This window comes from Athene cunicularia (assembly GCF_003259725.1).
Source record: "Athene cunicularia isolate RWA chromosome 1 unlocalized genomic scaffold, athCun1 chr1_part2, whole genome shotgun sequence".
NCBI lineage: Eukaryota > Metazoa > Chordata > Aves > Strigiformes > Strigidae > Athene > Athene cunicularia.
Window position 1 is genome coordinate 8,739,107 of NW_020799092.1, and position 17,667 is coordinate 8,756,773.

The 17,667-nt window shown below is 35.1% G+C and overlaps 1 protein-coding gene across 11 annotated transcripts in view; it reads right to left on the bottom strand.

Moving 5' to 3' along the window:
• Positions 1 to 17,667, bottom strand: part of PLEKHA5 (pleckstrin homology domain containing A5) — a 187,281-nt gene that overhangs the window by 11,489 nt on the left and 158,125 nt on the right. For 7 of the 11 annotated variants that reach the window (XM_026862748.1, XM_026862705.1, XM_026862688.1 and 4 more), the window contains 10 exons: positions 12,678 to 12,740; positions 11,451 to 11,531; positions 11,167 to 11,316; positions 9,641 to 9,742; positions 8,478 to 8,589; positions 8,189 to 8,235; positions 7,113 to 7,301; positions 6,462 to 6,579; positions 2,501 to 2,616; positions 980 to 1,189 (listed from right to left, as the gene is read on the bottom strand). In XM_026862748.1, coding sequence (XP_026718549.1) covers positions 980 to 1,189; positions 2,501 to 2,616; positions 6,462 to 6,579; positions 7,113 to 7,301; positions 8,189 to 8,235; positions 8,478 to 8,589; positions 9,641 to 9,742; positions 11,167 to 11,316; positions 11,451 to 11,531; positions 12,678 to 12,740 — 1,188 coding nt within the window. The remainder of the gene's footprint in view (positions 1 to 979; positions 1,190 to 2,500; positions 2,617 to 6,461; positions 6,580 to 7,112; positions 7,302 to 8,188; positions 8,236 to 8,477; positions 8,590 to 9,640; positions 9,743 to 11,166; positions 11,317 to 11,450; positions 11,532 to 12,677; positions 12,741 to 17,667) is intronic. The other 4 variants (XM_026862765.1, XM_026862756.1, XM_026862719.1 and 1 more) reach the window with 1 other exon arrangement.

The window sequence follows — 17,667 nt, forward strand, 5'->3', positions numbered from 1 at the left end:
CTCAGAGGAAAAAAAAATTAAACCTAAAACTTATTTGGAAGTATGTGACTTCTTAACAGTGTAATACATTTAATCTGATTTTGGAAAATCCAACGTTAAAATGTGTATAAAACATAAAAGAAGGCATTTCCATGTCAGTGTATAAAAAAAAAAATAAAAATCAAACCCAGTGTGGTGTCAGGAAAAAAATTTTAAAAAGCTATTGAAAAAGAAAACTAATTCTTAACATTTAGAAAGTAGTAGGCTAATATCCACTACCCTGAATCATCTTGATATTTTTGTCTTGGTGTGGGGTTTTTTGTTTGTTAGTTGGGTTTGTCTTGTTTGTTGGTGTCGTCCGTCCCTCCCCATGTATATTCAGGATAGTATTTCCTGGTTAATGACAAGCAGTTATATTTTTTTGCTCTTCTCTCTCCACCCTTAACCATTTAATACACTCACTTCTTGGCATTATTTGTTTAAGAATGAGTGAAAACAAAAGTGAAGGTTCTATTTTTATGTATTTATGGGCTCAAAAACCACAGCAATAGAGCACCACTTAAAAGCTATCATCGTAAATATACATTCCTACCTAAAAATGTTACAGATGTTCGAATATATTACATGGAAGAAAAATCTTCATAATTTATACATCAACTGAATCATGATTCTCCCTGACACTGCTTTTAGTCATAATTTCATGCTGTTTTCTGAATTTGACAAAAAAACTGTTAACAAACATCACAATGCATAATATGTAGATTTTGAACTACTTATTTTCCAAAAAGACATAAAAGTGACTTTTACTATCATTAGGTATAAACATGAAGATTGTCTTCTCCCTTTCTCTCATGTGTGGCAGAGAACAGTATCTGTTACTCTATACCAGCACTCTCAAACAGACACCTATAGTATCACGTGATTTTGAAAAAAGAACAATTTTGTAACTTTTTTTTTTTTAATTGGACATATTAATGTTTTTCAATAATGTAGGACCCACCTGTGCCAATTTGAATGGATTATCTCTGACAAACGACAGACTCTGTGAAGGAGACTGGTCTGAAATGCCAATAATACTGAGTCCTTTTCTCTTCTCTCTCAGGCAAGCTTGTTGGTGTCTCTTTATTCTCTCCATCTGTTCCTCCAAAGTCATTCGAGGCCGTGTGCTTTCTGCAAGACACAGCTGCTCCACTGCACTTCTTGGTCTTTCCTTAAATGGAAGAATATATATATATAAAATTTGTTTTAAAAGAGCAAGATTCTAAACCATTTAGCTTATCAGTAAAGGTCACCTAATATTTTACTAAAAAGCAGAAAAACATGGGGCAAGTACAGATCTCCTATGTACGTGAATTAACCAATTGTTAATAAATGTAAACCAAAACTCAAAATAAAAGGAAGGAATAATTTGCTTTTTTGAATAATGACATTACCACCATTAATGATAAACATTAAGAGAATGGGTAGATGCTCTCTTAAGGCCGTTTTATCAAGTTGAAACAATTTACCAGATGTTAAACAGCAGGCCAATACAAGTTAGGTAACTGAGAAAGAAACAATCAAAATTTAATGATCCAGGACATTTATACCAGTTGATCTAATAGTGATTTCTGCTTTCTTATTTCAACAAAAACTACAGCTGGACATCATTTAACTGTAAATGCAGGCTGAAACAAAGGAAATTTATCACTACCTAAAAACTTGTAATTGTAAGTGTTATATTATTCCCAAAATAACAACCACTACTTTACCTTCTCTGTTCTTGAAATTCTCTGATTTTTCAGATAGATTTGTACTTTGTATCATAGAAGAAAAGTTTACTTTGGGCTAATCAGCTGCATTCAGCACATTCACAGTAACTGACTTCACTTCTGAAAAGTGGTATTCTTTCTCCAGTCAACATCCTCTGAGTTTCTCTCTCCTCTACCTTTCTTCCTACAACTTCTCCTCTTCTGTTCATGCTGTAACTATGGCATAAGTTTTCCTCCCTTTTGCATGAACTAAATATAAATATCCATCTTCAACCCAGAGACTACTCTCTAATATGAAATTCCAGGCTTATTACCAACACACTGCTTATTATATCTTTATCTTCTGGCTGCTTTAGGTATTTTGCAAATCATTTTAGTAATGAAATAAATCAAAAACAGTATTTGTTATACAAGTGCTGTTAAATTGTCCCAGAAACCAAACACAAATCCTTCAAAAGCTTTAACCTAAGATGCTTCCTCTCCTTTCAACTCAAGTGTGAACTTCAGTAGCTTAGTAGATTTATCATTACCATGTAGTTCTTGCCCAGTTTGTGTAGTGAAATCTGTGCAGTTTAATATATATATATGACCTTTATAACTTTGTCATTCTTTCTACAGCTGTCTCCATTAACCTGGTATATCTTTATAACAGTGAAGCTTTTTATGAAGAAGATCAAAAATCTAACTACAACTTTTGAAGTAACTACAGAAATTAGAATTAGAAAGAACACATCACTATCCATCAATGCTCAAAGGTTATTTTAAAGTACCGTTCTTAAATCTATCTTCTTATTCTTCCTCAAAGTGACATAGGATGCTATTGTTGAAGACTCTGGTGTTGGTGATTTGGTTCTGGGTGGTACAACGCCAACAGGAAAATGTGAGCCTGTGAAAGAGTAAAGAATATAGTAAGCACTATGCAAAACATTGCCAAAACAGTTTATTGTTTTCTAGAAAAGACATGTTGTCAGACTTGAAAAGCATTCTTCAAAAGACAGCAAAGATCTTTATGCCTAACTATCACATCCGTCAAAGTACACAAGCACATGACTAGCCCCTGGCCTGAGGCTTAGCTAACTGAATAGAACATGGGAAAATACTGCACATGGCACAAGAAATTGCTGGACATAAAAGTATAAACATAAAAATTTTATCTGTTTGAAACAGACAAAAGTTAGATAGTGCCATGTGGTATGGCTAGATTTCACAGATGGTTAAGGGCAAAATACATGAAAGATGGCCAGACTTCGCAGCTAAATGGACAGCCACACTGGGGACTTTTTGTGGAAGAGAGTTTGAAAGGCCAGCAGAGCGCATAGGTAGCTGTAGCAGTGCTACCAATTATGGCCAAGCTTACCTAGAAAACGATGACAAATACAAAATTTAGCAAAAGTAGGACCAATAGAGAAAAAAGTAATTATGGGTAGGTTGTTTATTTGGGAGAAAACAAAGGCTGTGAAAGGGATGGGCAAGGCAGATGGGAAAGAACAGGTAAAAAGAGAGGAGGGGGATTAAAGGGGCCAATTTTTCATAAACTAGCCATTTGTCAGTATGCTTGTCTGAACAAGTCCCATTAGCATTTCAGTCTGTGCTATCTTATTAAGCTTTACTCTTAAGTATTTTCCATGTGAATATGCTTTCCCTTCTGCATATGAGAGTGTGGGAGATACTAGTGATCTTCAAGGCAGGCTAGCTTGTGAGGAGGAGACAGTTACAGAGAGATGACAGGTCTAGGGGCCAAACACGGGAAAGACTGCAGGTCTGTGGGTTAGCTACTGGAGGGACCATAGGTCTGGACCTGCTACCAGAGGGAACCTTCCGTCTGTGAGATGCTGACAAACTCAATACAAGACTAGATGGCAAGCAGAATACAAGGTGTGGGAGCCAGCTGTCCAAGAGACCTTAAGTCTAAGATTCAGATACTGGAGAGACCAGAGGTACTGAAAGTTGATGGATGAAGATACCATAGGTCTGGCCAGTTCTTGGAGGGACTCATTTGTGTGTGGGCACACATATGTGCTCATGTCTATATGTGTATGAGAGCAGCTAGCACACTTTGAGAGTGATTAGCTAGCGAGTGAGAATAGGATCATCCTATCTGCAGTGTTCTACTTCCATGCGAGTGCTGGTCTTGTTTATGTGGTGCCTGTAACAGCACCAGTCTCTGTGCTTGTGCATAGTGGGACTTATCTCCTCAGCTCGCTGTACTTAGGGACAGGGAAATGCAGCAGCCAGGCTCTGTCTGGTCAGGAACCGAAGTTACTCTATATCCTGATGTCCACTACATTCACTTTCTTGTATCCACCCCTAGTTTTTTTACTTAGAGAAGCCCTGACAAAGTGTAATTAAGCTGGTAGAAAACTGAAGTTAAAGCTTACCAAAATACACAAGAATTATTAAATAACACATGCTTCATTTTTGCATCTTGATACATGCAGGAAATCAAACTACTATTTTTTCCTTCCTGATTTTGCCTAAAAAAATAGATATAATGTCTTCTCTGATAGCCAAAATATTTCTCCTTGTTTTTCCTGTAGTTGCACAGATTTTAGAGGATATATTGACTTAGTGAAGGCTCAACTCTTTCTCCAAATTGTTTTGATAGACTGACAAAATAGTCTGGAGATATCCAAATGCCAAATCCATTATTCAAAACAAAAACTATAAAGCAACAGCTTGGGTGTCCTTTAGACATAAAAAGGATAAAACAGCAGACATCTGTTTTCCTTTTGTGTCACCTTTATGTACCACTCAGGTCATAAATATTTCTGTGCTTGCAGACAGCTGTAAGGGTTACTTTACATATTTACATACAACATTTCTCTCTGATTTCTGACATTTGAACATAAAGGGAAATGGCTGTCATGGAAAGTGTCTAGTACAGTAATGTGCATAAAGAACTAGAAAAACATTTTTAAATTTCCTCTGAAATTTACTAGTTTTCAGAACCACACTCAATAGGCAACTACATCATTTAAGTCTGATTTCTTAAAACAGCAGGAAACAAAAATTGCAGAGATGAGCTTTCTTCGAGTTTGTTTCCTTTTTGGCTTATAAACTATTAAAATAGAATAACATAAAAATGTTTGTTGAAACAGCATACACACTATAAAAAACCCAAACAACCAGGGATGGTTATATTTTTCCTACTATATGGGGATTGATATTATAATTGAATGCCCAGAACAAGAAGTATCTGTTCAAAAATTCACATGCTCAAAAGCATGGACTGGATGATAAAACACAGCTACAATAAAACCACTTCACTCTGCTGTTTAAGAAGATAAAAAACCTCTCGCTGTTTGTTACCACTGATGCTATTCTCTCCCACGCCCCTAAATATTATTTATATTAGAAGATTTTTTATTATTGCTTTCCTTTACTGAGGACTGTTTTTCTACAAGTGGATATAGTAAAATTACTTCTGTCTTTACAGAAGGAAACAAAGCAGATTGGGGTGCACAAAAAGTATTGGTTTGCTTTATATAGTCAGCGTGGACTTTCTTATATTGTCTTGATAATTCCCTCGTCATAAATTGCTATCAATAATCTGGAACACCACATGTCAATAAAACTTAGGCATGTTGTCAGAAAGGCAACTTCCTCAATTTAGGTAGTTGATGATTAGCAAATCTCAGATTAAACTTTGCAATTTCACCACTAAGTTAAAAAAAATAATATCTAGTTTGAGCGAACATTATACCTCAGCAAATACTATAGTGAATCTGAATTGCCTAATTGTCTGGTAAGTGCAAGCTTAATTATATCATAGGGCCATTCACACTGTTTACATTCAAACTGTAAGCTAACCTTAGTTTTAAAAGCCTCCATTACCATGGTATGATGAAAATAATATCCTTATATGATCATAGTTCTTGGTCAAATTCTGGTACTGTTGCACCAGCCTGCTATGTACATGCTTAGTCAAACTACCAGAACAGAAGGCAGTGATTTTGATGGCACTGGAAATTTCAACTGTTACAGTAAAAAAATGGGTAGGTTTAGTTACGTTTTTAAAAAGCTCTTAATATGATTCTTGGGAGGTGTCCAAGCTGCTTTTCCTGAAGTTACCTTTAACAAAATATTCTGTGTGTTTTACCAAACAGAATTGAGAAGCACTTCCTGGTAAAGGACTCTACCAAGCAATTAGTAGCTTTTATAGAAGCGAGATGAAGAGAAAAATCTAAAGCATTTAGCAATTGCAAAGACCTTTATTGTCTGTACACTGAAAGGTCATGATCATTATTCCTATTATATGAGAGGACAGAAGGCAATTCAACAATTACAAGATTAAAAAAGAAAAAGACATTGTTTCCCTGCCTTATGAGAGCCTGAAAATTCTGTGGTGCTGCCTTTTTGGACGTTCCAGTGACATAACATTGGGAACTTGATTCAAAAACTGAATAATTGTTCAAGGACAAGAACATAAAATGGATAATTGTTCAAGGGAATGGTGTGTGGGGAATGTGAGTGATGTGATTAGACATGGTGTCAATAAGGATTTCAGGGTTGTTGGTGAGAGTAATGTTTGATTTTTCTGCAGTGTAATTGACTGAAATCTTTCTCATTATATAATTAAATCATTATTTTATCGTGGAAACTGTTTCATCATATGAAGAAATGGACAGGCTACAAAAATATAAAGATGATATAGCTTCTATAACACAGTTAAAGCTTTGTATTACTTGTGAAAAAAGCTGAAAGGTTTTAACACAGTGCCTGGGGACAAACCTTTAGCCGTGGATTCTGATTCTGAAATCTGTTCTGTTTTTTCTTCGCCATTAGACTCATCCACTTCTGCTACTGTAGTTAACTCTGGTTCACTCTTATAAAGCCTATAATCAGGACCCTGAGGAACAAGAAGTTATGAGGTAAACAGGCGTTTTTGTACAACCATTTATATCTTCAGACTGAAAACAGTTATTTTGTGATGACTCTGCTCTCATCATTCAAGTGCTATTGCAGCAGTATTTCTTTGTAGTTAGTTACAACATCTGCAGACTTTCAGAAATTACTGAAAAAAAATGTTATAAAAGTGTGGAGGTTTTTTTTTTTCTTTTCAATGATTTTCTGGAAAGAAACTCATTTAAAGCTTCAGCAAAAACTGATTCTGAGCCTAGAGTTTTCTAAGAACTTGTGAGTAGAAGAATCTAATTTTCTGAAATTTACTCTGATGCAAACATTTAAGCCTTAAGACATTTTATATATGCGTGGAATATATGACAGGAAAATGTGAAGAGGAAATGATGGAGCTATAAATAGAACTAAGTAAACAAAGGTAAAAAACATAACACAAAAGTAGCCAGATGACAAAATAAAAATGGTGACTGTGCAAAGGAAGGGGAATGCTTCAAGAACAATGTGGCAGTTTAAGCCACTTACACAGTAAGATCCATTTCTCTGATATCCTTGAACTTGGTGAATCTTCTTTTCTTCTGGGAGATGTACTGGGCCCCTGCTATAACAGATCAAGGAGCTGCTATCACTGGGCAGAGGGGGGATTATGGGAGGATGCTCTGTAAAGTCATAGGACCGAGGGAGTGGAGGACGAGGTGGGACTACTTCCTCTTCCTAAAGATTGTAGAATAGTCACCTTATTTAGATGTGCATACCTGTTACAATTATTTATTACTTAAAAAGAAAAATATATTACCATAGCTATACCAGCTATATGTTTTGGAATTAAAGGGACAATGTCACACTAAAAAAAAACCAAAAACCACAAGACAGCTTTATTTGGTTTTTTTTTTTGGTTTGCTTTTTATATTATTACCACCACCTAGACTGAAATACTTCAATAGCTGCATTATTCAGCTTATGAAAATTTTCAGTTCTAACACCTGTACTTTCTGTTGGACATGTATGAATTCTCTGAATCATCCTTTAAAAATTAAATTCAGTATCTTCTTAAAGATTCTTAAATAAATTTAACTTTAAGAAAATTCTGTAAGAGAGATGTATATATATTGCATATACTTCAGATAACCATGACAATGTCCCTTTAAAACTGTAACTTCTAGCCAGATTTTCAGAGGAATTGAGCATTTGGGAGCTCCCACAGTTTCAGCTGTTCTTGTGGGTGCTCTGGCCATCTGAGAACCAGGCTCAATATGTGAATAGACATATAAAGCAATGTATTTCTTCCCATGAAAAGTGTGGTGGGTAGAAACCAAATCCATAAATCAGTGTTTATATTTCTAGGGTAAGAGACTAGGGAGAGGAGAAGGTGAGAAATAGAAAAGAGAAACATATTGGTGAGAATATAAAGACACAGAACAAATGAAAGTTTTAGAATTACTAGTGGAGATACCAGTCTTAAATTCATAAAGCAGTACTTTCACAGAAACATACTGAATACATCCTTCAGACATCCCAAGCAATTATAATAATGTGAACTTTTATCATAGGTCTATTAGAAATTCAGTGATGCTAAAATGGTAAACATGCTAAAACCATACCTCATTTTTATATTTAATAGCTGAAAATGTCCTTGATCCCATGATGCCTGTTGGGGGGGGGGGCACAGAAAGAAAGAAAAATTGTTTTCAGTAAACAGCTTTTAAAATATGAACTACAACCTGTTGCTACCAAATACACAAAGCATCAACTTAAAATAGACAACCACTTTCTTCTTTTCTCAGCAACTGTACCATTTTTTCAGACATACAAAGCAACTACCAAATTTATCCTTCCAAAATGAATATGATTGAATCTCACTTCCTATGAGAAAAAATACAATCAGTTTACCTGCCTCTGAAGAGCTTCTTTGCTGTTTATGTTTACTTAAACCCTCCATGACATCCTGAATTCTCCACAGTTCCTTCTGAATCTGAGCACGCTGTATCCCTGCTGACTCAGTCTGCCAGAAAATAAACAGCATATAGCCAATAAATCAGAATACGCTGCAAGCAAAAAAAACCAGAAAACCTTTTTCTTTTTTTAGACCACACTGCATATCCTTCCTCAGTGAAGGAAGATAAAATGCACTAATGACAGACACTCTCCCATAAAAGAGCAACATTCAAACATTGTCAGAAAAATAAGTGTAAAATTAACTAATTTCAAAATGTGTCAGTCAGTTTGACTGCAACTTCCTAGTTCAAACTCCATTTAAGAACAGAATTATATTTACTGTCTCCAAGGAAAATCCAAGCAAACTTAGCAAACGAGACCTACATGCAATGAAAGAAATTATCAGTTCCAACCCTAAAACAGTGATTGACATGATGTTCGCATACTAGCAGATAAACTGTTGGGCAACTTGCATTCGAGGTCATGCATGCTTCCAACTGCAAAACACAAATTTCTCAGCTCTTGGGATTCCTTGTAATCTGCCTTTCACAGCTGCATAGAAAATCAATTCCTGAAGCAAACAGCCTTTAATGCCTCCCAACATGGACCACACCCATCTGCATATTCCAGCCGATATATGCAGTGTGTGTCTCAGCAAGATCTCCTTAGACATTCAGAACTTACACTAACTGTCCAATCCTCCACAGAACAGCAAAGTAATAAGATATACATCAGAATTCTTCATAGACCTGAAGCAATGCCTAGAATTTTTTTTATTATAATCTATTTTGATAGAATTATTTAATTATATTTTAAAATAGTCAGTTAAATGGAAGGATTTATGTGGAGATTTAATGACTGTCAAGCAATTCAGGTCTGAGAAAACGACCCTGTTTTGGACGCCATAACTGAAAAAGAAAGGAAAGGCTTCCAGACACAGGAAAACCAGTTCAAAAAAAAACAGGAAAAGATGAAGACCTCCTCAGAACTTACAAACTTTTAATTTCTTTTTATACTTTGTAAACTAATGCACGTCTCCATTTTTTCATTTGTGTAGTTTTAAAACAAAGTAAGAAAAAGATGAAAGTGACAAGTGTATTTTAAGACCTATGTCACACCTGAATTTCTCCAAGTCGATCGAGTTGCTCCTGCATATGGTTCCTTGTTACAGTTACATCATACTCCAATTTATCATATTCTCTCCAAGCTCTTTCCAGTTCCTAAGTATATAACAAAAGAATTACAGCTGCACATTCAAGTTTAAAAAAAAAAAAAAAAAGCATATTTATTTTTCTTTACTTGATGGCATAAAACCAGTAAGTAATGCATAAATACCAGCAAAAAATACATGTGTTTTAGAGAATGCAGTGTTTAAGCAGCTTTTTTGATTTTATAATGATACTGAATGGAATTCAAACAAACAGCTTTTTGTCTTTTCACCAAAAAAAAATATAGACAAGAACAAAATTTTCAATTTTCATAGCAAAATTCTTTATAGTCATCAGGCATGTGGGTCTTAAGCTGCCCTTCCACCGTGGCAGAAAGCCCACAAAAATGGATGCAAATTTGTCTCTTATCACGTAGAATACATATGTGTGAGTCCACAATGTGTGCATATTTATACAATGTATTATGAAAGACAAATGTAAGTCATCCAACCCTGCCTGTAAGGTTACCACTGAATGCCCCAGGCCTGCTAATATGTCATTATTTTACATATGTGAAACTACAAACACCAGAAGGGAGAAGGTGCAAAAAAGAAAATATTGAGGTCAGCTCTACCATCTCACTTTTTAAGCCCACATCAAGCAATTTACTCAATTTAGCATAAATTAAAAAGTTAATGAGGGAAAGTACATCTGGAGGATTTCCTTTCCCTGATTCCCTTTTCCTTGTCCAACTAATTCCTTTTACAACATAGTCTAACACTCAGACTAAAACCAGTATTTCAGGGCCTACTTCATATCAATATCATCACAGCAAACCGCTGGAATTTGACACTGAAATACCTTTTTGGATATATATCAAAGTAGGCAAAAATTATTTCTTTGCCTTGTCATTTCAGTGTAGAAACCATCATGAAGTGGAAGAGGACAGTAAATAGCAATTTCCTTTTTTTTTTTTTTTTTTTTAATTAAGGTCTTTGAAAGTGCATAACTTGAAAGAACTTTTAAATATAACAGCTCACTATTAAGAGAGACCATGATGGTATAATCTTTTCCTCTTTTCATCCTGCAGCTGATTTGGCTTAAAATAAATCACCTATGTGATCAAATATCTGGTGAAGATTGCACTTGCTACTATTTTGCCATCACATAAAATAGCTTATTTGCAGTATTTAGTTCTCCTGTAACTGATTTTTCGTATTATAAAGATGAAAATTACCACATCAATTAAAGTCAGTATGCACTCATCCCTGGCCAATTAAAAAAACCCCAAAACCGACAAAGAAAAACTGCATGATGAATAGAGTGAAAAGATCACTTTCCAGCTGCCTTTGACAAAAATACAAGCAAGTAAAAGAACACTGAGTTTTGTTGGAACGTAAAGAAAAGTAGCCAAAGACAACCCAATTAACAATATGAACATCAAGACAATCATTTGACACTTCATTGAGTTTTACTGACAAGAACATACTACTTACTGCAGTAGCTCGGGATACTTCTCGACAAGTGCTAAGTAGTCCATTCTGCAAGTCATCCCTCTGTAAAACTACGTTTTGTATGGCTGCGGGATTATCTGCATTCATTTCTATCTCCTGACTTGCTGATAGCAAAGCTTGCTCAAGCGTGTACTATTATAATAAAAAGAATTATTTTTAATGTTATGAATCATTGGCCTGATTTTCATTTTATTTCAGTTATCAATGTTCTGATAATAGGCACATAAAATAACATCCACTTTAGGTAATAAATACAATTGTCCTACTTTCTCCTTGTGTAGCTGTTGAAGCTTCTCCTCCAGTGCTTGTACAACTTTATCTTGCTCACATAAACGGCTAAGCTTAGCCTAGTGTATAACAGAAAATGATCGCAGTTAGGATTTAATTTTTAACATTTTCAGTAATCAAAATAACTTGATCAAATAATTACATGAATCTATATAAAATGTTATTAAAACAAAATATGAATGCTAAAATCATGGAGGCATGGGTCTTGCATTTTCAAACTAACCTTAAAAACTCGCTTAAGATGCTATGAAATAAGTGTTATAACTTGAAACAGCATGGCTCAAAACATAATTTATGATTCTACAGCTAAATCTTTAAAACTTAATAGGTATTAAATACTGGCTTAATTTACATATTCCTGAGCATTATAAAGAATATCGTATGTATTCACAGTCTTTCCCATAGTTTATTTCAGGTGGTAGTTTTTAGTAGTTAGTTACTAGTACTATCCATACTCTGCTCCATTTTAGCTCCAATCAAGGCTTAGCTATGAGTAGAACTGTTCCACTCCAGCTCCAGTTCAAACAAGTAACTGTTCAGTGCACTCTAATCCATTTGAACCAGTTTACTTCTCTATTTGAACAACATTTTGGGTTCAGTATGCGTTACTCTGACTTTTTAACTCTTAAGAGATCACTAGAAGCCTGCTTTCTTTTTTACTCTTAAAATAACATCCCTTAAATCATTGTATATACTCTTAGTTGCATCGCGCAAGAATGGCTAGACATGCATATGTATGCATATACAGTATGACTGTATGTGTGTATTTTTCACCATCATTTTTACACCAAGCCCCATTTCTTTAGTAACTAGCAACCCAATACTTGAATGGCAACTATGCATGCCAAATGTCAGTTTTGGAGTATCAGTCATATTTCCTGAGAAGTTACATCTCTCATGCTTATAACTGAACTACAACTACAGAGTTTTTCCCTTCTAAGTAATTAATTCCTTTCTAGAAGCAATTCACCTTTGAACAGACATACTACTTGAAATTTCAGCCTACAACATAATACTTCCTGCAAGTTAAAAGCTTATTACAAAGAGTCTTATGCCACTCAATTTCACAAAGCAATTTCTGTTGGTAATCACTTATATGAAGTGCATTTCAAACCCAAAAGTCAAAGGGGAAATTATTATCAAAATAAAGAGACAAATACCAACATTTCCAAGAAAGAAGCTGCTAAGAAATACAAATTACTTACATCAATATCCAGCTCTTCAGTTCTATATTTGTATAGCGTACCCCTACATTCTTCTTGTGTTAACTATAAGGAAGAATAATATTGCCATAAAACAACTTAATTGGACTATGAAAATGAAACTACTGTTCAGCTTCACAGTTTTAATACAGAAATCAGCTTTTGCTTGAAAGTCAAACATAGCACATTGAACAATACATTTTTAGCAAGTATATATTAATGAAAATAAGTAAATGGAATGTCAAGCAGACTGTCAGTAGAAAGTTGCATTAGCTTAACTGTTTCTAATGCAAACTGGATTTTTAATGATGTGCAACTAACTCAATCAAACATGGATTATGTAGGAAGATTAAACTGCCAGAGTACACCTATACACAGTCATACATCACTATGTATGTTTTCTTACATGCATTCTAAACAGAGGGGCTCATTCTACTCGGAATTGACCATTCTAGGCCCACTAAGGTCAAGTGTATTCACAAGGAGGATATTCTGATGTAAATCTGAAATCAGAACAGAATTACCGAAGTATAGAAAACACATGTAAAATATCTCCCTACAGGGATATGCCCAGTAAGTGCCACCAAATACCTTTCTGCTACTTTTTCACATGGATTCCCCCCTCCCCCACCTCCAACAGAGTATTGCCAGAAATGCCAGGAATGTAAGCCCTTTTATTTTATCTTTGGACATAGGCAAACTTGTCTCCTCATGCCAGTCAGCCTGTAAGGTATTCTCAAACTACTTTCATATAGCTCCTCTCATTAAGTTCTTAACTCTTTCAATCTCTGAACTGACCAGTAACAAGATTGAAAAAAAGTAGCTCCCCATTTTAGAATGGACTGTCACATACAGTAACTACTTAATGTCCTGTGCAGCAACTATCGGCATAACACTGTCAACCTTTGTATTCTACTTAATTAAAAACGTGTGCACCGAGTCCTAGCATAGATGATTTCCCTTCACATAATTAGGTCATCGTGACTTAATAGTGCAAGGAAGACTATAAGAACACAAGTCTATGTTAAAGGACACTTATAAATAAAAGGACTAGGGAAGGGTTAATCAGACAAGCATTCCAAACAAATGTACATGTCTTCAGCACACTTGTGTTTCATTTCAAGACATTATGTCCACATACCTCATGCAAATGCACCTGGTGACAATTTAAAAGTATGTATAGTGCATTAAAACTGCAGTAACTTTCTTTGAAATGGACGTTTTATGAAAATGAGTGTCGGAATATGAAAAAAGCCACAGCACTTTTGCACCTCATGAATGTCACAAAAATTAAAATATCTATTTAAACTTCTACATTTGCAGAGTTGTGTTTAACTATTGATTTTATCACAATGAGAGAAAAATGAGGAATGGAAATATTAAAAACCCCCTCATAAACATGGCCAAATGTCTTGAACTTACAGAGAATGCCTAGTTATATTTCACAACAGAAAGATTTTACAAAAGAAAGATTATCCCCTATTAGATAAATACATCTTCCCAACACACTGATCAGCAATTTATATAACTTGCCTGGAAAAATGTAATATTGTATTTTCAAGCCAGCATTTTTTACACTTTTCTATTTTTTGAAGAGACACACATTTTTTGGCATTTCAACCTTATTTATAGCCAAGTTTTAATTTTAAATAGCTTGCCAATTCAGCATCCCTATCCCTGCCTCCTAAAAGGAAGATATTTTAAGTATTCAGAAAACGAAAACACATTTTCAAATAACAGTATACACGTACTAATGCTCCTTATTAATATCCTACCACACTTTTAAAATTGCTTCTTGCTTTTGTCAGCAGTACTAGTTTCCCACAACAGGCACTGCTGGAGAGACACTTCAACATTTCTACTACAACATTTTATGTAGACTTAGTGCAAAAACTCTAAAAATAGCATGAAACACATAATCCATCTCTGACAAAACAGCAGCTTCTCCTTCCTCAGCACATCTATAAAACAGCTTAAGGCAAAAAGTGCTGAATGCTATCACATCCTACTGGAATTATAAGAGGAACTGCAGTAGACAAACTACAATTACACATTGCAAGCAAGGTTAACAACCTCATAACCCTGCAAAATGCATTATAAGCTCCAACAATCAAATTATCGAAATGTATTTTATGTCACATTCAACAAACGCCACTCGCTAAATCATTCCTACAAATACTTTATCGGGACAGTAATTTCAGAGAAAGAGTGCCACCTATCGAACCAGTGACATGACTTGCTGCCGACTTCTTCACTTTTCCTCGGCATTTGCCTACTCAAAAATCCGTTCCTCTTAACATAGTGAAACACACTGCACAGCTCCCAAACATTAAGGAGCAGCATCCTAAATCCGTACAAATAGAACTTACCATTTTTGAAAGGCAAACTGCCCACACAGAGTTTGGCTAAACACGTATTTTACATGTGAAAAGGTTAAAAGACCTTGATTGAATCTCCATCTAAAGTTAGACCTGAGTTAGATCTGCTTTACAGTCCCACCATACAGTCCCCACATCTGTCTAATGCTGAATCACAGAAGTGGATCCACCACAATGGAGATGATATAAGATGTCCTTAGAGGGAAATTTTTCCCCAAATAAATTCAAATTATGCAAGTCTCTTGAGATATGAGAGATTAAACTTAGTTAAGCAGTCAATATTAGAAATATTTAAGTGACAGCATTATTTCATTACCTTTTAAGATGTTATCAGATTCTGCTAACCACGTATGGCATGAAATTTCACATCTTGAGAGCACATTAAGCATCTCTACAAGATTACTGCATTTAGGAAATTAAAACAGGACAACCTAGGACACTTTGTGGTGAGCATGAGGTTAAAGTCAGACTTCTAAGTGGCTTTTTTTTTTTTTTTTCCTTTTTAAAGTACCTTCTACTATCAGGAAGAAGAGCAAATGGGCATTTACCCCACAGTAAGCAAGATTCTCCTCTAATTTTGCATGATGCAACAGATAACATTTCAAATACAAATTGGAAGTATGAGATTTTTCACTCAAATACAATCATGTCATGTGTTCGTAACAAAACCTGAAAAATATTTCTACCTACACATCTCAAAATCTAACATGCCTAACACTTCAAAGATATGCAGCTTCTATAGTAATAATAAACATATGCCATCAAGACCTCCCCATCCTTACAGGAGCAAAACATCAAGGACTATTTTTATACATTTTTAATGTATTAAGAACAACTATCCAAACAAAGACCTGGATGCTAGCTTGTTGCACTCAGATTTTCATTTTTGCCTCTTTAGGAAGCTTCCATACATAAGAGGAACTGAGGATAATTCTACTTTTTAAAATGAGCATATGCTCCCTTAGAAATCAAGATTAACACTCCTCACCTAACATTAGAAAGAAACAAAAAAACCCCAAGGTAGAAATGGGTCCAGGCTGTAAAAAAGCCTCTTATCTGTACACATGGAATCATTGCCCTGGCTTATACTTATAAATTTACAGTAGTGTATAGAGCAGACTGAGGTAAGTCAAGAGTGATCTAAAAACTGCGAAGATGTAACAAGTCACAAATAAAATTGTCTTATAAATAACACATTTGAAATAGTCTATATTTTAGCTATTTTATTAATGAGCCATTAATCATTACAAACAAACAGGAAGCAAGACACCTTAATTTTTAATTAAATAGAAGCTTTTCTTGCTTTCCTTTGCTTAATTGTGAATGATCTCAGTCGTAAACCTGAATAAACTGAAACAATAGAAGATCCTTTTCTCTATCCACAGGAATGGTTATGGTCATCAGAAAGTAGTTATCATCTTGACAACAAAAAATGATTTGGTTGCTTACACAGTGGCTTCTCCCAATTGTCTACATCTCTTTAAAACTGCAAGGGGAAGGATGACTGGTAAAAACGGGGGTGGGAGGTGGGGGGGGTGAATGAAAGAGTTCTATATTGTTTAAACATAACAGTGGTTTTTTTAGCCTTTCCTGGAAGTCAGTTAATACAGTATTTTGTATAGGACACTTAATCTGTGAAAGCACGTGGTCTTGCTGTTCTCCACTTCATGCAATACATGGGTTCTCCTGCACAAGCCTGCCAATGTTCCAAACACTCTGACCTGAAGAGACCACATCTCTAGTGACAAAAAGTTATTCAGCTTTCATGACCTGTTAGATTCACTGTTTCTTTAACATGAATATCAAAACAGGTGCTTATTCCGTGTCAAAATACAAAGCAGCAGGTAAGTCTACAAGGTGAAGGCAGTGCTGTGTAGCGATACCTTAGCTGACAGCATAGCTTCGTCAAGACAGCACTCTGAATTTTATTGGTATCCCTAAATAAGTGGGCAGACGAGCCCAGGCACAGCTATACCTCAAATGTGTCCATATTAGTATTAGAAGCTGAGCTAGTTTATCCTGACATATCCAAAGCACTTATGTTCATTATATAGGTATGTTGACTTAATTGTCTTATGTACATTATCACAGAAAATTGATTTGCTTTAAAATATCATGACAGCTAAGCTTCTTAAAAAAAAAAAAAAAAAAAATCAAACCCCAATTTTATTTAGGGCTTGAGGGCACCTTACTTCTCTCATTCCCTCACAAATAGTTGCTTCAGGTTCCATGTTAAAAGTCCTAGTTTGCACATAAGCACAAATTCTATGACCCTGAAATCCAAGTCACTCACAACCCAACTTCCTTAGGAAAGCTAAGATTTTTCTTGCAACTTCTCTGGATCACAAGCAAATCTATACTGTGAAGTTGACTTCCAGAAAAATGAAACACGAAATTAAGCTGCAACATTTTTTTAGAAACATGACAAAGCATTAATCACTAATAAATTACTATTTGGCACAGCAGAATGTCTCCTTTTCTTCAGACTATGCAACCTTCATGTGTCAGTCTGGCTCATGAGGGCATAAATGCATTTGTAAGCAAACAGGTATATTCCCTTCTGACTGGCAGCCAGAATCGCACACCTCATCTGATGTAAAATACCATAGGCATTT